General features: G+C 41.4%; 1 protein-coding gene and 1 non-coding gene across 2 annotated transcripts; one reads left to right on the top strand and one right to left on the bottom strand.

Annotated features, from left to right (window-relative positions):
- Nucleotides 1-6376: 6376 nt before the first annotated feature.
- Nucleotides 6377-7979, top strand: LOC145394469 (uncharacterized). Its single transcript, XM_080268325.1, has 4 exons — nucleotides 6377-6636; nucleotides 6904-6999; nucleotides 7248-7355; nucleotides 7924-7979. Exons 1-4 carry the CDS (start codon nucleotides 6377-6379, stop codon nucleotides 7970-7972), a joined length of 513 nt encoding a protein of 170 aa, XP_080124451.1. The 3' UTR covers nucleotides 7973-7979.
- Nucleotides 7980-14510: 6531 nt separating this feature from the next.
- LOC145394616 (5S ribosomal RNA) lies at nucleotides 14511-14629 on the bottom strand. The gene has a single exon (XR_013896472.1). It is a non-coding gene; the product is annotated as a 5S ribosomal RNA (ribosomal RNA).
- Between the last annotated feature and the right edge of the window lie 7518 nt (nucleotides 14630-22147).

Genomic DNA, 22147 nt, shown 5'->3' with positions numbered 1-22147 from the left:
GGTGACGGCGACGTACAATAGGTCCCATTGACAGTGGGATTGGGAGAAAGAATGGCCATTATCATTGTATCTCATTTCTTTTTTCATGTCCATTTCTCTCTCTGCATCCCTTCTCTCTCACCTGTGCCATATTCCTAGAGTTGTTTTCCAAACCTTGTAACTCTTCACTGATTCTTCCCAAGACTCAGGTAATAACTGTTTCATCCAAATCCACAAAGATGATTTCCAGTTTTTGTAATCTCTTTATGATTTACCAATTTAGCTGTTATTTTTATACGATGTGTAGGATGAAAAATAAATTATGATGCCCTTGAAATATTTGTTTACATCTCCCTGAAGAAATTTGGAGCTAACTTCATTAGAAATATAACACAATTATACACTGGCATACAGTAGACTTACTTGTAGACGGAGTGATGTAGAAAGAAGTCTCTCTACGGAAAAGATGTATCTATCTATCTAATGCCAGACGCCATAATCCCGTAAGGGGTGGCCATTTGACTGAGTTATTTGTTTTACGGGGAGGGGTACTAAATCTCCACCAACCCACTTGTTGACACGTAGAGACCATGTATGGTTTGGTTATATGGTTACCACCCAGGTTGTAAATGGTTTCTTGACTTACAGGAAACCATTTTTTTTATTTATCCGAGGAAGAAGGAAGCAAGGGCGGTGAGCCTGCAATTATTTTTTTTTCAAAATACAAGAGAGAGCCACATTCAAGACCCGATCATTTCGAGATGCCTGGACACACTGCGTTTGAAAGACTGGAGATCACAGGAAGTAGGAAATACAGACACAGGGAGACAGTTCCAGAGTTGACCTGTTGCATAAATGAAGGACTGGAAGTAACGGTTAACTCTTGCATTAGACAGTTGGACAGAAAAGAGATGAGAGTTTGCTGCTAGACGGGTGCTACGCGCCCGTCGTAGATGTGGAGGAATGCAAGCAGACAGTTCAGAGGAGCAGCGACCATTGAAGTAGCGATAGAAAAGAGATAAAGGTGCAACAGTGCGACGAAGAGACAGAGGTTGAAGGGAGCCAGTAAGAGGGGGAGAGTTAATGAAACGGAAAGTCTTTGACTCCACCCTATTGAGAAGAGCTGTATGTGGGGAGCCTCCCCACACATGAGAGTTGTACTCCACACAGGGGAGGAGAAAACCCCTGTATAGAGTCAACAATTTTGCAGGGGTAAAGAAAGAACGGAGTCGGCTTAGCACACCTAATCTCTTAGAAGCAGATTTTACAAGAGATGTAATATGATCTATCCAAGAAAAGTCCCAAGTAAATGAAACCCCAAGCTTGTCACTCAATGTAAAACCACCTGTAAAGGAAAGAAAAGCAGTAAGAAGTGAAGGATAGATGGAAGAAATAGGAAGAGAGGAGGGCAGGCATAGAAAAAGAATGATAAAGGCAAAGGAAGAAGCAGGCAGCACTACATCAATTGAGTGGTTGATGGTCGCCACCACCTACCACTACGGAAAAGATGTTGGACTTATATGTCTCTGCAAGAAAGTTCTCATGAAAATTACATGTACCATGGGTATATATTTCATTTTTCCGTTTGACAACGCTAGTCCTGTTATAATACTTTACCATTCCTGTTTGGAGTGTGTTCATATATTTTTTTGCACAGCATCCCAGTGCAGAGAATGGAGAATGAAAGACTGATTAAGAGGGTGTATGTAGGTGAGGTGGAGGGAGAGAGAGGGAGAGGTAGACAGAGGATGAGGTGGAGGGATGGAGTTTAGAGGTATATGAGGGAGGTGGGAGTGAGTCGGGGGGAGGGTAGTCAAATGGTGGGTGAGAGCGACTTGGAGGCGTTTTGTCTACGGCCACCCTTTGCGGGATTAGGGGGTCGGGCTATAGATAGATAGATAGATAGATCCCAGTCACAGACATCAGTGGCATTATGTAAAATTTGACAGATTCCTTAGTTGCATTTGGTAGGAATAACTCTAAATCGTTTTTAATGGGTGAATGGATCTTAACCTATCGTGAAAGTATGGCTGGACTGTCTATGTCAGGCCCCTGAAGTCAAAAGGGTCGTCATCACAGGCAAATTTAAGACTAGTGAACTTATCCTTATAATCACGAGGATATCGTTAGGTATCCACATCACTGGATTTCCAAGGCTTCTTTATTCACTCGTCCTCCAAACACTTTTCAGCTTGATAAGCATTTATTAATTCTTCACCAATTTGCTTCAAACCTGGCACAATTGTTCCTTGGACAAGTACCACCAAACTGTTTCATTGCCACATATGCTTTCCAAGGGGATCAAATCATACAAAACCACATTTAAATCCAGTGTTTTTGTGCATTCATTAATCATCATGGCAGGTTGCAATGAAGTATATCAGTGCACTAGAAATGTGAGAAGACGACTATGTACTCCCTTGAAAATGTTCGACAATCTTAAATATATTCAATCTTTGTTACTACCACCAGATTGCTTTATTCAGCTAAAGAAAGAACCTCGGTAATAACAAGGTTTTTCAAGGATATATCTGACTACTCTATTTCAAAAACTCCCCACTGACATAAATATTATAGCCATGACATTGCAAGAATTAAAATATATATTGTCACAGCAGGAATGTATTACTAAAATGTGTTCTTTATTCAGTATGCCTCTCAGTAACCAACCATGAGATTTTCCATGAAATTTGTCTCCAAAAAGAACTTGATTCATAATAATATCTCGCATACCACCTGACGAATCACTTGCAACATGGAACACCAAAGCCGGTGATCCGTTGATTCTGTCGCGCATGGAACCCACAAGGCAGTGGATGGTTGATTCTCTTGCAACATGGGACTGGTTTGTTAATTATTTTGCAACATGGAACCCTAAATCCGGTGGCTGGTTGATTCTCTTGCAGCACTGAGCCCCAAATCCTGTGGTTGGCTGATTCGCCTTTCTAACTCCCAGGGTCTCAAATTATCCACCACCTCTACCCTCCTTCTCGTCCTCCTTTCAGACATTATCTGTTTCTTTTTTCCATCACACTATGAGCAACAGTAGTTTTCATTTTTCCCTGCATCCTGAGACACACATTCATTCTCGCCACATCATGTCAGTTCAGGTCGGTACAGAAACATTCAGGTCCTGTTAGGCCAGTTCAAGTTCCGTTACGTCTATTCCAGTTCAGTCTGGCTCATTTAGGTGTGTTCAGGTCTTTCATATGAATTCAGGCCAAATCAAGCCAATTCATGCTCTTTCAGAGCCATTCACGTCACTGCCCTCCAGAACTGTTTGCTTGCATCCTTCGCCCATTTCGTCTGTGTAGCAGCACTCGTCTCGTAACGCAGTCTCATCCATTTTACTGTCCAACTCTTTATTGGAAGAGTTAAGTGATGTTCTGTACTTCATATAATGGAAGATGTCATCTCTGGAGCCACCTTCCTCAGTCAGCATTTCCTTCTGTCTATGACACCCTATCTTTTAAAGGCTGTATATCCAGGCATATCGAAATGAAAGTTTGGCTGTATTTTGTTCAGTTTTAACTTTAAGAAAATCTTTTGTAACTTCACATCCTCTGGTTCTTTCTTTTTCCACACACACACACACACACACACACACACACACACACACACACACACATACTCACAAGCATGTTTTTGGTACCTCCAGGCAATTTTACAATGTTCTGGGAATATATCATGTATGGTGAATGGGGTTGAAAACAATCTTCGTCAGCCCCTTGATAACCAACTTTCTCTCCCCAGTCTGAATAAAATCGTCTGAAAGCAGCAGGAATAAGATACAAAATATTTCTGAAGAGATTACCTATGCCGATTTTTAACCCTTCCACCAGAGTACTCCTGCGTTCTATTTACTTTATTCATTCCACAGTCAGATGACTACATCTCACAAAGGGAAAACCACCAACAGGAAAGAAACTGAAGAATATTATGCTTAATTTGTCAAGCTGAAAAGTTCGCTAAAAACTGAAGAAAGAAAGGAAGAATGAAAAGAAAATGACGCCATCGTATTCCATAACAACTCTACTACCACTGAGTTTTTATTGACCAAGAATCCTTAATCACATTTAACTTTTTGATACTGTACTTATATATGTCGTCATCAAACGGTTCTGTGAATTCCTTACCCGACCTGGTCTTGTTCAGTTCCCTACAACAAATTGCTTAATCTTCTTCACCAGCAAAAGTTTGGTCACCGTACTCATAGTTTTGAAGTTAAAAAAGTAAAAGAAAAGCCAGACTCTGCTCGGAACCGCCTTCTCAGGAACATGGTTGGTCCCCGGTGCATGGCTTGGCAGGATGTGCAGTGGTGATGTGCTCTGTCAAGGAATAGGAAGAGATGATGTTTTTGTGTCATTCTATTGCCGAGCCTTCTAAGTATGTATTGGCAACGGATATAGCTTCAATGATCTCTGAATAATGGGAGACCTTATAGCAGCATCTAAAACAAAGAATAACAGTACACACACACACACACACACACACACACACACACACACACACACACACACACACACACACACACACATGTACACGGGTATTTTATTGACAAAAAATGTATAATACAGAATGAATCATACATAAATAGTTTTGGCATTCCACACAAAATTTTTTGTCCAGCAATATATGCAATTCCATTCCTTCATGAGAGAGGACAACTTAATAGAATTTTACTCGGTATCCTAAAAAACGACGACTCACACTTCTCGTACATACACAAGTCTCACCATATCACTATGTTTAAACTGCCAGTACATAAGAAGTCCTTATACATTTACAAACATATGTAAAGCACATGCAAGAAAAAAGTATTTGTACATGCTCATTCAACACATGAATTCATATGCATACACTACACTGATAAAATAAATAACTCATATGTGCATACTTACAAATATGAATATAAATATCCCAAGTGTGTGTGCAAATTAACCAGATAACACATATAAAATACTGTAAAAGAGTTCTGCTTGTTATTATACATTCAAATTAATTTATATGCAGACTAAACCACTATCTAGTTATGTTGAAGTTAACTTGTTGCATCATATTTACTTATACATGTGCAAAACATTATTAATAAAGTCACATAGGTCTCCAGGATTATCATCCACATTTAACTGACTCATCATGGAAGAAGAGTCCAACACTGAGAACCTACTACGACAGTCAGTAGACAGTGGACATTCTAACAGAACGTCTTTGATCTTGAATTTCTGTTCCGTCACACACACACACACACACACACACACACACACACACACACACACACACACACACACACACACACACACACACACACACACACACAAGTCCAGAAGCTGTGACTAAGACACTGAACTCGGAATCAAAATGCCCGTGATCAAGCCTGTAGCTAGCAATGCTGCTGATGTGAGGGAGGTGATAATCTCCCCTACCAAGTGTACCACAAGGAGCACCGCGCTAAAGACCAGAGAAGATTAATTTGTTTCCAAGCTGGGCCGAGGGCCTGGCTGGGCGCAGTAAACATTAGTAGGTGGATCTGTCCCATTGTGCCAACGCCGCACTCCCGGCTTAGCGATGAGGGTATATTGGATTCGCTTTCGTCTGAGAGAACTGAGTCATTCCAAAAGCTTAAATACTACATAGGGGTTACTTGAAATTCAGTAAGCCATAGTTACGAAGTAAGAATGAGTCTCCTTGGTTACTAGCTAATCCGACCCTCCGGCAAGGCTACACTTGGCCATCAACTGAGCTGAAAGGCGTTAGGGACCTTTATCAGTTTAAATATTGGATGGGATGTCAGACCATTTCATTAGCCGTCATGATAAGCTCAATGCCAATTAAGGTTAGAACATTTATGTTTGGATATATGTAGTGTGTGTCATTGAGTACAGTGAATAAATAAACTGAAAATTACGGCACACACACACACACACACACACACACACACACTCTCGAATTCACTTTCAATCCTACTCTCTCTCTCTCCTTCATAGTCTCACACACTTTCGCTAATCCTCACTTGTTCGCACTCACTCACTGTGACTGAGATGATTTTAAATGAAGGAGAGAGAGAGAGAGAGAGAGGGTGGGGGGAATTCTAATCTTTTCCAACAACATTAAAGATCTTTGTACTCATTTCCAAAAACCTGGTCTAGGCAACGTTTTCGTCTGACGCAACAATACCATCGAGGCAAAGTTGTAGGAAAAGAGGGTAGAGTTGTTTGTTGGAAATTCCACTTCGGCAACGATGCTACGTCACTTCAAGGTCGAATACAATGTCATTGTTGGCTATGGACATACGTGATGGGGTTAATCCCCGTGCTTGTCTGTGTCCCGGGATATATATACTGGTGGGTGGGACAGGTGGAGGCATCACACTCACTGAGCAGTAAGGACAACCAACATGCAGCGCTTCATGGTTCTCACTGTCTCTCCCTTCCTCCTGCTCCTACTCCTGGGCACGGCCTCCAGCCTGCCTCTAGTCGACTCACAGGATGAAGGAGTCGACGCTGAAATCATCCCAGTAGTCTTTGTAGTCGACCCATACTCGTCCCTTGAACTTGAAGAATCGACAGGAGGAAAGTCTCTAGAGGAAGGAGGTGTGAGGAGAAGGAGACAGACCACTGTGTCAGGAGACGTCAACAGGGAAGATCTGGGTGGCGGGTAAGGCGTCTGTTTGTGTCAAGTACTGAACAGTTATTAGCAGTACTAAATCATGCTTTTTTGTGCGTCATGGTTTGATTACATACAACGAAGCTATATCACATTGACACTTGATCTTGGTGAAATTAGTTTTCATTTAGTCGCTAAAATCGTATGCAGGAAATTTTTCTACTATTAATAGCAGTAACTACAAGGATACTGAAATGTGTAGCCTAATACTGTAGCATCACATAGTGTCACCTAATATGACGTTTTGGTTGCCCCCAGCGCTCATCGTGACAGCGGCAACATCAACATCAGCCATAAATCCAACAAACACACAGTCACGGGCGGCCTCTCCGTCGACCGAACCAAGGTCCCAGGGTGAGTCCGCTTACAGGGCTGAGTCCACATCAGTCTTGGCCGCTCCGGATAATAATTCCTACTTTTGTTATGACATGTTCTCGTATCACTAATCATTATTGTACACGCTTTATTCGTGTGTTTATTTGAACCGATGAAAATTTTACTGTCTTGACACAACTTTATTACTTATCTGTTCGTTTCCTCCATATACCATATTTCTTCCCCACCTGCTCACTACCTGTGTCTGTCCGTCTGGCCCCACACAGGCTGGGCAGCAGCAGGAACCTGGGAGTGAACGCAGGCTACGAGTTCAGACCCAACAAGAACACCGCCTTTAACATCGGTGTCTCTCACTCAAGAGGCAGCAGCGGCAGGTGAGTGGAAAAGGAGTTCTTGGAGGCCAGGGATGACTGTGATACAGTATAAAGGACTGTTTTACAATATGGGAAAAGGACTATGGTATCATTTATATACATTAGGACAGATGCTTCGGCAGGAATGTTATACCTTATGGGGAGGAGGCAGTGGTATGTCTATTATATACGCTATGAGTTGAGAGTGTATGATGGAGAGGCTATCCATTGTGGGAAAGGGACTATGGCTTTGCTGTTCTACTTTTGGGAGAGAGAATCATGATAGGACTACAATACTATACATAATGGGAAGGACACTATAATTACTGGATAATCAGTATCATTGGCAAAACGAAACGCACAGACAGCAACCCCAAATAAGGTCGTTGGTCAACCACCGAAAGTGAAATTTCATACTGTTCCGTTAAACACTTCCAATAGTAAATATTCTACAGGAATGTGGTGTGTCTGGGTCGTGAAGTAGCGTAAAGGACTTAGCATTCATTCTGGATGAAGCATACAGTTATCTACGCATAGGTTGTTTAAACTTTCAGAACCCTAACTTTGTCCTTCCATCTTTGTCGTACAGGGCTACCAACTTCGGCGTTGGATTCTCTCACACGTTCGGCAGGCGATAAGGGTGAGGGTGACGGCGACGTACAATAGGTCCCATTGACAGTGGGATTGGGAGAAAGAATGGCCATTATCATTATATCTAATTTTTTTTTCATGTCCATTTCTCTCTCTGCATCCCTTCTCTCTCACCTGTGCCATATTCCTAGAGTTGTTTTCCAAACCTTGTAACTCTTCGCTGATTCTTCCCAAGACTCAGGTAATAACTGTTTCATCCAAATCCACAAAGATGATTTCCAGTTTTTGTAATCTCTTTATGATTTACCAATTTAGCTGTTATTTTTATACGATGTGTAGGATGAAAAATAAATTATGATGCCCTTGAAATATTTGTTTACATCTCCCTGAAGAAATCTGGAGCTAACTTCATTAGAAATTGAACGCAATTATAGACCTGCATACAGTAGGCTTACTTGTAGATGTAGATGTAGAAAGAAGTCTCTCTACAGAAAAGATGCTGGAATTATATGTCTCTGCAAGAAAGTTCTCATGAAAATTACATGTACCATGGGTATGTGTTTCATTTTTCCATCTGACAACGATAGTCCTGTTATAATACATTACCATTCCTGTTTGGAGTGTGTTCATATATTTTTTGCTCAACATCGCAGTAACAAATGTCAGTGGCATTATATAAAATTTGACAGATTCCTTAGTCGTATGTGGTGGGTATAACTCGAAATCCTTTTTAATGGGTGAATGGATCTTAACCTATCGTGGATGTATGGCTGGACTGTCTATGTCAGGCCCCTGAAGTCAAAAGGGTCAGTCAACATAGGCAATATTAAGACTAGTGAACTTATCCTTATTTTCACGATATCGTTATGTATCCACATCACTGGATTTGCAAGGCTTCGGATTGATATCATTTCTTTATTAATTCTTCACCAATTTGCCTCAAACCTGGCACAGTTATTCCTTGGACAAGTACCACCAGACAACTGTTTCATTGTCACGTAGGCTTTCTAAGAGAATCAAATCATACAAAACCACATTTAAATCCAGTGTTTTTGTACATTCATTAATCATCAAGGCAGGTTGCAATGACGTATATCAGTGCACTAGAAATGTGAGAAGACGACTATGTACTCCCTTGATAATGTTCGACAATCATAAATAAATTCAATCTTTGTTACTACCACCAGATTGTTTTATTAGCTAAAGAAAGTACCTCAGTAATAACAAGGATTTTCGAGGATATATCTGACTACGTTATTTCGAAAACTCACCGCTGACCTAAACATTATACCCATGACACTGCAAGAATTAAAATATATAGTTTCAAAGCAGTACAACTCTCATGTGCGGGGAGGCTTCCCACATACAGCTCTTCTCAATAGGTTGGAGTCAAAGGCTTTTCGTCTCATTAACTCTCCTCCTCTTACTGGCTCCCTTCAACCTCTGTCTCTTCACAGCACTGCTGCATCTTTATCTCTTTTCTATCGCTACTTGAATAATCACTTCTCTGAACCGTCTGCTTGCATTCCTCCACCTCTACGACGGGCGCGTAGCACCCGTATAGCAGCAAACTCTCATCCCTTTTCTGTCCAAATCTCTAATGCAAGAGTTAAGCGTTACTCCCAATCCTTCACCTATGCAACAGGTCAACTTTGGAACTGTCTTCCTCTGTTTGTATTTCCTGCCAGCTATGACCTCCAGTCTTTCAAACGCAGTGTGTCCAGGCATCTCGAAATGATCGGATCTTGAATTTGGCTCTCTCTTGTATTTTGTTTTTCTCTTGGAAGGAACAGTTATTGCGGGCTCGTGGCCTTTGGTTCCGTCTTCCTAGCATTAAAAAAATAAAATGTGCTCTTTATTCAGTATGCCTCTCAATAACCAATCATGAGATTTTTCATGAAATTTGTCACCCAAAAGAACTTGATTCATAATAATATCTCGCATACCACCTGACGAATCACTTGCAACATGGAACACCAAAGCCGGTGATCCGTTGATTCTGTCGCGCATGGAACCCACAAGGCAGTGGATGGTTGATTCTCTTGCAACATGGGACTGGTTTGTTAATTATTTTGCAACATGGAACCCTAAATCCGGTGGCTGGTTGATTCTCTTGCAGCACTGAGCCCCAAATCCTGTGGTTGGCTGATTCGCCTTTCTAACTCCCAGGGTCTCAAATTATCCACCATCTCTACCCTCCTTCTCGTCCTCCTTTCAGACATTATCTGTTTCTTTTTTCCATCACACTATGAGCAACAGTAGTTTTCATTTTTCCCTGCATCCTGAGACACACATTCATTCCCGCCGCGTCATGTCAGTTCAGGTCGGTAAAGAAACATTCAGCTCCTGTTAGGCCAGTTCAAGTTCCGTTACGTCTATTCCAGTTCAGTCTGGCTCATTTAGGTGTGTTAAGGTCTTTCATATGAATTCAGGCCAAATCAAGCCAATTCATGCTCTTTCAGAGTCATTTAGGTCACTGTTTTATAGAGCTGTCTACTTACATCCTTCCTCCATTATGTCGCGTGGTTCGCACCACCCGGCTAGTTATGCACAGTATATATAAATAAATATATATATATATATATATATATATATATATATATATATATATATATATATATATATATATATATATATATATATATATATATATATATATATATATATATATATATAACTGTATGAGATAGAAATGGTAATTTGATGACTAAAGATTTGGATATAAAAGGAAGGTGGAAAGAGCACTTTGAATCTGTTCTAAATAGACCAATCCCAGCTGAAGAGGACATTTTGCCAGCCGAGAGAGATTTGCAGATAGAAACAGGGGATATAACCTTGGAAGAGGTAGCAAAATCTATAAAGGAGTTAAAGAATTTTAAGGCTCCAGGTGAGGATGGAATATTCCCTGAAATGCTTAAGATGGAAAATGACGAGTTGATGAATGCGCTTTTGAAACTTTTTAATGTGGATTGGGATAATGGTGGAATTCCAGAAGAGTGGAAAAATGGAGTGATTATAAAAATACAAAAAAGGGAGATTTAAGTGTGTGTGGCAATTGGAGGGGGATAACTTTGACGCCTGTAGTTGCAAAAGTCTTTTCCAAAATCTTGTTGAACAGAATAGAGCCAGTAATTGATAAAATTCTAAGAGAAGAACAAGCTGGCTTTAGAAAGGGTCGAGGTTGTAATGATCAGATTTTTATTGTAAGGCATCTAATGCAACAAGCAAATGAGATGAAAATGCCACTTAGTATGTGTTTTGTGGATTTTGAAAAGGCGTTTGATAGTGTTTCGCGTGGAGCCATGTTGAAAATTTTGAGATTCTATGGTATACCAGAAAAGTTTGTAAATATTATTAAAAGTCTGCATGAAGGTACTTTTTGTAAGGTAATGGTGGGTGGTTCTTTGATCCATTTCAATTTAGGTCAGGAGTGATTCAAGGAGGAGTTCTTTCGCCATTGTTGTTTGTTTTGGTTATGGATTATGTTATGAAAAAGGTTGCAAGGAGAACAGGTGCAGGAATTAACTGGAAAGAAAATAAGAAGCTGATGGATTTGGACTATGCTGATGATATTGTGCTTATTTGCGGAAGTATTTACGAGATGCAGAGGGTGCTTGATTGTCTGGTGGAGGAAGGAGAAAAAGTGGGATTGGTAATAAATTGTGGAAAGACTGAAATTATTAATATGAACGTGGAGAACCAAATCGATTGTGTAATTGGGAATAATGTGGTGAAGAATGTAGAAAACTTTAAATATCTGGGAACGATTGTATCATCTAATGGATCATTAAACAATGAAATTGAGGAGAGGATTAGACAGGCTTGGCGAGCTGTTGGAATGTTGAAATCTGTTTGGAATAATAATATGCTTTCGGTACATACTAAAGTGAAAATTTACAAGTCCATGGTTAGACCAATTTTAATTTACGGCCATGAGTCATGGTACAGTACAATTGCAACAGATCAGAAAGTATTAGGATTTGAGAATAAAATACTGAGAAGGATTCTTGGGGTAAAGTGGCAAGACAGAGTTACAAATGCAAGAGTAAGGGATATTACGAGAGTAGAACCAGTTAATGAATATGTGAGACTGTCTCGCTGGAAGTGGCTGGGGCACATATACAGAAAAGAAGGTAGTTTAATACAGGATGTGCCAGAGTGGACTGCTAGAGGAAGAAGAGGTAGAGGTAGGCCGAGGGAAACCTGGTTAAGGACAATAAAAAACGAAGCAGGAGAGGAGTGCTAGTGCGACCTGAAGGAGATGGCAAGAGACAAATATTGGTGAAGAGAGTTCATTGAGGCCCTATGCATCCCGTGGGGTGCCACAGGAAGTGATTGATTGATTGATATAAATATATATATATATATATATATATATATATATATATATATATATATATATATATATATATATGTATATATATATATATATATATATATATATATATATATATATATATATATGTATATATATATATATATATATATATATATATATATATATATATATATATATATATATATATATATATATAAATATATATATATATATATATATATATGCAAGTATGTGTGTGTGTGTGTGAGAGAGAGCTATATAGTTACATAAATCGACAGCCAGCACAATCCAGCCACATCCATTCAGGTCAGCTTAGATCCTGTCTAGCCATTGTAGTTCGTTTCAGCCATGCTTCACTGAAGTACATCAGCCGAGGATTGCTTCAATGAGTTAGATCGTTTCAGGTACTTTTAGGTCACTTCGCCTCGCAGCCCACCTAGATCAATAATTATCGTGTCATACGATGTTTATAAGTGCGTGTGCTAAAAATCAGGGAAAATAGCTATAACGTGTTTGAGAAGTGACACTTCAGGTATTTCAGCACTGATGGAGTGGGAAATGATGAGGGGGCAGGCTGGGTCGTGATGGCTCTGGTTGGAGAGCCATGACGGGATAGCACAGCTTGTGAAAATGGGCGTTACAACTGAGCTGGTAGTTGAAGCATTATTATCTGGGATATGCTATTTAACAGCTTAGTAGAAATAGAGGTGTGGGGAGGGAGCGGCCAGGATGGGCTGGGATGGATGGCAGTGAGTGTTCGTGCATGCCTTGATGAGAATCGAGTGGATCCTCACTAGATCTTTGTGAAACTTCAGATTATTTTAGGGCCTATTATTTTTTTTTTCTTTTATTAAAAAATGTTGTCTCGACATGGGCTCAAATCCCAACAACTCCGAAGCTATGATTACTGATGAACTTATGGACTAAGTACAAGGAAGGCCATTTTCAGCCCCCCTATCCCCCAAAAAATAGTAACTGCAGCTTTGTAACGACTGAAACTTTGACCCTTGTTAATATAGCATTTGTCACGCTACATTACCGTAAGGAAAACCTACTGCAGTTTTTCAAAGATCTCGCTGGTCACCAGCTATGCTGTGGATGTTGTAAGTGTCCGGGTAATTGCCGGGTTTAATTTGAAGGGAAAAAATGGGTGGGGTGGATGAACTGGGTTTGGATGTTGGGCTGGTGGTACAAGGCGGGACAGGCAGGTTACACCCAGTATGATGCGTGGCGCTGGGGTGGGAACACGTCTTTCAGCAACGGTCGGTGCTGGGAGGCAATAAAAAAGATGAAGTGGTTGTAATGTTGAGGCGGAATAGGCCGGCATAGTGGTGGGCGGTGAGGCAGGGCCAGGGAAAGACGCCCTGGGTAAATGGGTGTTGTACAGTGGGTTGGACGTTTGGGACGCGGAGATGATATTATATTGTAAAACTTTGTCCAAAAATAAGGGAACAATAGCAAGAAAGCTCATGCCTGTCGTCTCACGATGAAAAAAAAGAAAAAAAGAGAGAGAGAAAACTCAACCATTTGTGGTAATAAACGGCGGGGGGAAATGTGGGCTATGTGAGGAGGATTGGGGAGAGGAAGAAAGGATCTAGGACTGGCCATTTTTGTATGATAAGACTAATCAAGTTCCAGCCACAAATCTGGAAGGACTGCTTGCTACACATACGATAGACAGCGAGTAGATCTGTCACATCCTATATAATGCTTTGAAATCGATGGCATGATTAATTATATAATGAATGACCACCTCAAAAACCTTATCTATATGAAAGGAACTGTTCTGTAGCAAGGTTACAAAAGTCTACAGTATACAGTACATGTAAAAGGATCATGTACACAGGACACGTGTGGTTTTGATGACTACTTTGTTGTAGAGACATTTCATTCTGCCTCATTTCAACTGACCCGATTTCCATGATCTTTTACTATACAGTATAATTAAGTCATATTTAAAAACAAAGTAGTTGGTGTCAAAATGTTTCCAAAGAGTAGTAAACAATTCTAAGGGAGAAATAGTCTAGGTTTTCAGAACGTTATTAATTTATTTATTTGTATTTATTTATTTTTGCACACCATACACGGGCAGGAAGCTAGAATAACACACTGGGTAAAAAATTTTTTTTTTCATTCATTCATTGCCAGACGCCATGTATCCCAAACGGGGTGGCCAAGGGCTTAGAGTTAATTGTTTTACAGGGAGGGGCACTAATCCTCCACCAACCCCACTTGACACGTAGGGATGCCAACAGCATCTGGTGTTCCCAGGCGGTCACCCATCCAAGTACTAACCAGACCCAACGTTTCTTAACTTCGCTGATCGGACAGGAAGCGGTGTACTCAACGTGGTATGACCGTCATCACTGTTCAATTACGATAAATCAGTTGTAATAATACCAATATTTACAATGGATGTTCAGCCTAAATGTAGAAATTTTGTAAATGATGTACAGTACTATAATTTATATTTCACAACTTTCTGGCTAAGAATTTTGCAATATTTAATGGGCTGATATGGTGACTGCCAAACCAGCTAAGTAACTTTACAATACAGTAGTATATTTTCTTAACACTACAGATGTTGCCTGCTGCTTCTTCCCCTCTTGCGTACTGGTTAACAGACAAATAATAATAATTACTGAATTTTACACGACAGACAGACTAAATATATCTATCTATCTATTTACATACAATATTATGTGAACCAGCGTCATGAAATTGGATGGAGACATTAGCTGAGTCTTGGCAGGTTCAATTGAGATCTTAAGGGCTGGGATAACAGTTCGAAAAATAATTCCCAGGGGAGAGAGAACGGAAGAGTAAAAGAGGCAGAACACAAGAGCAAGAATTAAGGTGAGATACATAACAAATAATATCCATTGTCTGTCCCTGTCCCTCCGTCACTTGGACCCCCACCGCTATCACCCTCACTTTTGCTTAAACTGAAACTCTTCCCCTCGTTCTCGCTCATTCTTTAACACTCTCGATCCCCCTCCCCCTCCCCTTCCCCCTCCCTCTCCCTCTCGCCTTCGGAATAACTCTCGCCATCGCTCTTGCTCTCTCCTTCGCTCTTGCTCTCGCCTTCCCCCTTGCTCTCGCCTAAGCTCTTCTACTCGCCTTCGCTGTTGCTCTCGCCGACCGCCAAACGTGTGCAAGAGCCCAAAGCCAAAGTTCACAGACCTGTATGGAAAAGATGTATTTTGAAAGTTAATAAGTTCGTTCAACTATATGTAACATTTTGCATGCCTGCTACGCTGTACAATGTAATGAGCTTCATTATATTTTTCCTTAAGCTTCTACACCACCATGATAGATTAAAATAGTGTAGTACATTTGTTATTCCCTGTCTCCTGCCTCCTTGTAGGAACTTAGAAAACAGAGGAGGGGTCCCTAGTCCCCTCACCCCGCCCCTTTTAGTCGCCTTTTACGACACGCAGGGAATACGGTGGCAGAATTCTTCCTAACACAACCTGGCCGCAGAGTGAGAGTACCACCCCATAGTGCAGCCAGATTGTCCTCCCCCCTGCCACAGGGGGCTAAGATGAGAATGAATGTGTTTGTGTGGATGAGTAAATTGGCAGTGTGTCGTCCTGTCTCGGCTACCCCATTTCTTTGGGGGAAGCCGCCTAGGTATATAGATAGATAGACATTTATTATTTAAAGGACTTACATTAACCAAATCAAATCATTTCCTTCTTGGACTATGAAATGTTTACTTTCGGCGATTGGCCAGTTTTTCATGTGATAAAAACATTCTAGTCACCTCATACCCTTTCTTATAATGCAAAACAGTCGCACTATATTTTCTTTCCCCTGGTGCAAAACAGGCCTCTATATCACACTCTTGTCTGTTCTGCCAGTTCCTTTCCCTCCTTCTTTCACCCACCTGTCCTCCTTGCCTATGGTGTGGGAGACGCCGATGTTCAAAATGGTGTTCTTGTTGGGTTTGAATTCGTAGCCGGCGTTCACCACGTCGCTGCTGCTGTCCTGTCTGTGTGGGGCCAGAGGGACAGACACAGGTGGTAAGCAGGTGGGGAAGGAATGGTGTAAATGGTCGCTACATACTTATACTATGACTGAGCACCGCCAAATACAAGGGCTCCTATGAACAAACGACAAAAACTTATTCATGAACTATGACTGATACGAATATTTGATATAATGAAAATCAGCAATTATCAGCGGAAAAGCCGGGACTGAGATGGACACAACTTCTACAAGTGCACTCACCCTGGGATATTGGTTCGGCTGTAGGTGACGCCGCCCTTGACAGTGTGATTGCCGAAGGAGTGACTGATTTCGACGTTGCCTACGTCGCGGTGGCCCCTGGAGGCAGTGGAGAGTTTATGTTAGGTGACAGTATGAGCGGGTTTCGGTGCATTTTGGCTATCTGTCAGTCTGTCTATCCATATCTAAATATCTAGATAGATAGATAGATAGACAGATAGTAATGGGAATTATTAATGTGATCTTTCGTCTGGTTAAACTAGCTTTATGGCGACAATGCTACAGTTAGTTTCAGCAACAGCTTAAATTATACCCTAATGTTCAAAAACTATGGTATCATGATGTTTAGAAGACAAGAGTATGGTTCAGCATTACAGTCAGATGTGACTAACACAAGACACAGGCAGACGCCTTACCCGCCATCCAATTTCTCCCTGTTGATGCATCCTGTCACATTGGCCTGTCTCCCCCTCCTCACACCTCCTTCTTCCTGCTGATTCTTCCTCTAGTTCGAGGGACGAGTATGGATCGACTTCAAAGACTAATGGGGTGACTGGGACCCCCGAGTCGACATTCAGTACTTTATTATCGACTCCTTCGTCAGTTGAGTCAAGCATGCTGGGGTCGACTTGAGGCAGAGAGGAGGCCGTGCCCAGGAGCAGGAGCAGGACGAAAGGTGAGACGATGAGAGCCAGGAAGTCCTGCATGTTGACTCTCCCCAGTGCTGAGTGAGAGTGATGCTTTAACCTGCTCCACACACCATTTGTATAATTTCCGCAATATAGAGATAAACATGAGAAAACCACCAATAAAACAGGTCCCTCACTAGATTCAACTTTTTAATTCGTCCTTGTGACAGACGAGGAATTATTACCTTTGGGAATTTCGTGTACTGAAGTCTTGCTTATTTTCCTACTTTCGCTCATGTTCCTTTGCGTGCGTGGCAATGTTACGTCATATCAAAACGTTCGCTGCGCCAGTTCTAGGAAAATGGGTAAAAAATTCATTGTTGTGACTAGGAAAGGTTTGCTATCTCTTGTGTGTGTGTGTGTGTGTGTGTGTGTGTGTGTGTGTGTGTGTGTGTGTGAGAGAGAGAGAGAGAGAGAGAGAGAGAGAGAGAATTTATTAAAAGAATTAAACACAACTGTGACTCCCAGTTCTTACTTTGCGATTCATTCACGTCAGTATTAAATGAATTTATCTGTTTGTCTGTCTGCTCATCTCTGTCTATATATATCTGTCTCTATATCTGTACCTAAATATCTATCCATCTATATATTGTATCTATCTGTCCATTTAGCTAGCTAGCTTTGTCTATCTAACTCTGTCTCTCTAACTTTCACTCTGTTGAGCACCACCTCTCCTCCTCTAAACCTTACCTTCTCTTCCTTACTGAGACTCAGCTGTCTGAGGCAACTGACAGCAACCATTTTCTGTATCCTTCTTACTCATTTCAAAGCCAAAGGTGGTTGTTGTGTATACGTACTCAACGACTTATCTTACTCTCGTGTTCCTGAACTTGATTCTTCTGAATTCTCTGCTCTCTGGCTTCGGCTTTCCTGTCATTCTCCGACTAAATATATCTGCACTGTTTACTTATCCCCTAATTCTACTGACTATGAAAAATTCTTTGACTATCTTACTTCCACGATGGAACACATTCTATCCATTTCTCCTTTCTCTGAAATCTCCATTCTAGGAGATTTCAATGTTCACCATCACCTTTGGCTCTCCTCTCCTTTCACTGATCCACCTGGTAAACAAGCCTACAGTACATCTTTTCTATCCTTAATGACCTAGAGCAGTTTGTACAGCACCCTACCCATATCCCTGACCGCCTTGGAGAGAGCTTGACCTATTCCTTACAACTAATCCTTCTGCTTACACTGTTAATCTTTTCTCTCCGTTGGGCTCCTCCGATCACAACCTTATTATCTTAACCTGTTCTATCCCTCCAGTACGGCCTGTGGCCCCTCCAAAGAAACGTCGACTGTGGCACTCTGGAGCTGCAGACTAGGAGGCCTTCAGGCAGTATTTCTTTGATTTTCCCTGGAATGATTATTTCTTTCATGGCCAAGAGCCACCTGAGTGTGCTTTGCTCATTACGGAGGTTTTTCTCTCGGGCATGGAAGCATACATTCCTTTCTCACATCCTTTGACTAATGCAAGAAAGCCTTGGTTTAATCAGGCTTGTTCTAATGCTGTCCACAACAAGGAGAGGGCCTACAAAAGGCACCAGAGCCATACCACCCTTGAATCACATCTTGTGTATGTTTCTGCCAGGAATCGTGCTAAGTCTGTTCTTCGCTCTGAATATAATTTCATCCGAAGTAAATGCTCTCAGCTCTCCAACTCGAATTCTTCCCGTTTCTTCTGGCACCTTGCCAAAAGCCTACTTTACCTCATCATCCTTCCCTCCCCTTTTCTACTCTGATGGCTCTGTAGCTATTTCTTCTACTGATAAAGCAGATCTCTTCACTCAGACTTTCTCCTCCAATTCCACCTTAGACGATTCTGGTGCTGTTCCTCCATCACTTCCCCCTTCTGACTTCCTTATGGCTGACATTAAAATTTCCTCAGCTGATGTATTTTCTGCCATCATTGGCCTCAATACTAACAAGGCATATAGGGTTGATGGAGTACCTCCTGTTGTCCTTAAGAACTGTGCTTCTGTGCTTACACCCTGCCTTGGTAAACTCTTTCACCTCTGTCTGTCAACTTATACCTTTCCTTCTTGCTGGAAGTTTGCTCTCATTCAGCCAGTCTCAACGAAGGGTGACCATTCCCTACCCTCTAACTATAGTCCAGTTGCTTTAACATCTTATATCTCAAAAGTTTTCGAGTCAATTCTTAACAGAAAAATTTTAAAGCATCTTTCCTATCACAACCTTCTTTCTGATTATCAGTATTGGTTCCGTCAGGGATGCTCCACTGGCGATCTTCTCACCTACTTTTCATACTCCTGGTCATCCTCCTTTCGGGACTTTGACGAAAGCTTTGCCATTGCACTTAACATCTCAAAGGCTTTCGATTGAGTCTGGTATAAATCTTTAATTTCCAAATTGCCCTCTTACGGTTTCTGGCCATCGTTATTCTCCTAGATCTATCAACAGTGGTGTTCCACAGGGCCCTGCCCTATCACCAACTCTCTTCCTTTTATTCATCAGTGACCTAAGCTGTACATCTAACCCTTTCCACTCATATGCTCATGACTCCACCCTTCACCTTTCCATTCGGTTCCTGCAACGTCAATCTTAGCAGTTACTTCAACAAACAAGGGATGAGGCTGTGGCACACCTAATATCTGACTTGGCTCGTATCTCTGACTGGAGTAAAAATAATCTTGTTGCTTTTAATGTATCAAAGACTCAGTTCTTACACCTATCAACCCGACAAAAACTTCCACAGGTATACCCACTAATGTTTAACATCATTCCAGCCTGCTTTATTCCTTCCACCAGCAACATCATCATTATTATTATTATCCCAACATCTAATCCCACTTAGGAATGGACTTATATTTTGCTTAACGCCAAACAGTCTTATTCAGCTTAAAGAATTCACACTCATTTATCATAATAACCATGGTCATCATAACCCTGCTGCCCGATTATCTGAACCGGATGGGTAAGACACGGGAACAAGGAAACGTAAGAGGAGTGTCTAATAAAGTCACCAAAATTTCATTCACATTCATCATTCAGTCCCTACAATTTCCCGGATCCACCCCACCCCCCCACGAATAATTAACAAAGTTATCCTGCTTCAAAGCTCTCACAAGTTCCCCCCTGATTCTGATGATCTTTTCCATTTTTTTTATTTTCTTCGTGCCACTTACAGACGATTCAGTTACCTATGTAAAGGCACCTGCAGTGATGGGGTCAGAACTATTTTCCTTGAACCCCTGTATAATCTTATTTCTCTCCCTTAGCTGAATAAAATCGTCTGAAGTGACAAGGAATTAAAATACTGTATGTCATTGGATTGAAGGGAGTAAAAGCAGCGGATGCGACCAATGCAACGTGTATCATTCTTAATACGTACTTCATCTATCCAGTTCTGTTCTTCGTCAGTTCTTTTCCTTAGTTGTCATGCCCACACCTCGCGTCTTGTCACGATTACAGGGTATCACATCATGTCATCATCTTAGCCTCCCACACTACCTCCAACCTTCAATCTCACTCACATACACCATTTTCACTACGCTTGTCATATCCATTCTCTCTGTGTGACCATACCTTCAAAACACACACTAAACCCTTTCGTCAGCATACTTCCTTAATCTCTCGCGAATCTTTTTTTTTTTTTTTTCAGTTCCATACATTAGAACCATTTTCATTGCTCTCTCTCTCTCTCTCTCTCTCTCTCTCTCTCTCTCTCTCTCTCTCTCTCTCTCTCTCTCTCTCTCTCTCTCTCTCTCTCTCTCTCTCTCTCTCTCTTCACTTCTTCCACGGACCTCTGTTTATTATTACACATATTCCTTATCCTCTAGATTTACATGTACTCGTATTAATTACAATGAGGACGATTTTTTTTTTTTTTTTTTTTTTTATATGAAGGGTTTTTCTAAAGATGGCTGTATCTCAACCATCTAGTTGTACAAGTCTATGCTAAGCTTCATGAAATCCTTTGTTGGTGGGAAGACTTAGATACAGAAGACAGAATTGTAGTGTGGAGGTGAGCACTTGTATTTCTACTCATCAGTCCAGGTTTTTTATATCTTACGCAGGGAAGCCCATATAAAACGCTACAATTACACTCTGCCAGGCGCTTCCTACCCTCTTCCCTGCATCATCACTCATTTCCTACCCTCTGCCCTGCATCATCACTCATTTCCTACCCTCTACACTGCATCATCACTCATTTCCTACCCTCTACACTGCATCATCACTCATTTCCTACCCTCTGCCCTGCATCATCACTCATTTCCTACCCTCTGCCCTGCATCATCACTCATTTCCTACCCTCTGCCCTGCATCATTACTCATTTCCTACCCTCTACACTGCATCATTACACATTTCCTACCCTCTACACTGCATCATTACTCATTTCCTACCCTCTACACTGCATCATCACTCATTTCCTACCCTCTACACTGCATCATTACTCATTTCCTACCCTCTACACTGCATCATTACTCATTTCCTACCCTCTACCCTACATCATTACTCATTTCCTACCGTCTGCACTGCATCATTACTCATTTCCTACCCTCTACCCTACATCATTACTCATTTCCTACCCTCTACCCTACATCATTACTCATTTCCTACTCCCACTGCCACAGCCAAGCCCATACTAGCCGACTGACCCGTCCCCGCAACACGTTTGCATGTGCCTTCGTAAGTGTGAATATGTGTGTGTGTGTGTGTGTGTGTGTGTGTGTGTGTGTGTGTGTGTGTGTGTGTGTGTGTTTAAAGCATCCGGCTCAGTCCGACTGGAGTGCCGTAATTACCCACAAGGCGCCAGAATTTGGTTATATGGTTACCACCCAGCGTAGTAAATGGTTTCCTGGTGTACAGGAAACCATTTAGCTCGTCACTCAGTGTAGAGTCACCTACAGGCAGAAGTAAGAGGAAAAAATGAAGCAATGAAAGACAGAAGAGGGAGTGTAAAGTCACCCGTAGGCAGAAGGACGAGGAAAGAATTAAG

Source organism: Coenobita brevimanus, chromosome 27 (genome assembly GCF_032717465.1).
Source record: "Coenobita brevimanus isolate Jiangsu-jjx chromosome 27, ASM3271746v2, whole genome shotgun sequence".
Lineage (NCBI taxonomy): Eukaryota > Metazoa > Arthropoda > Malacostraca > Decapoda > Coenobitidae > Coenobita > Coenobita brevimanus.
The sequence above is the reverse complement of the archived record's forward strand: the minus strand, read 5'-3'. Positions and strand labels throughout refer to the sequence as shown.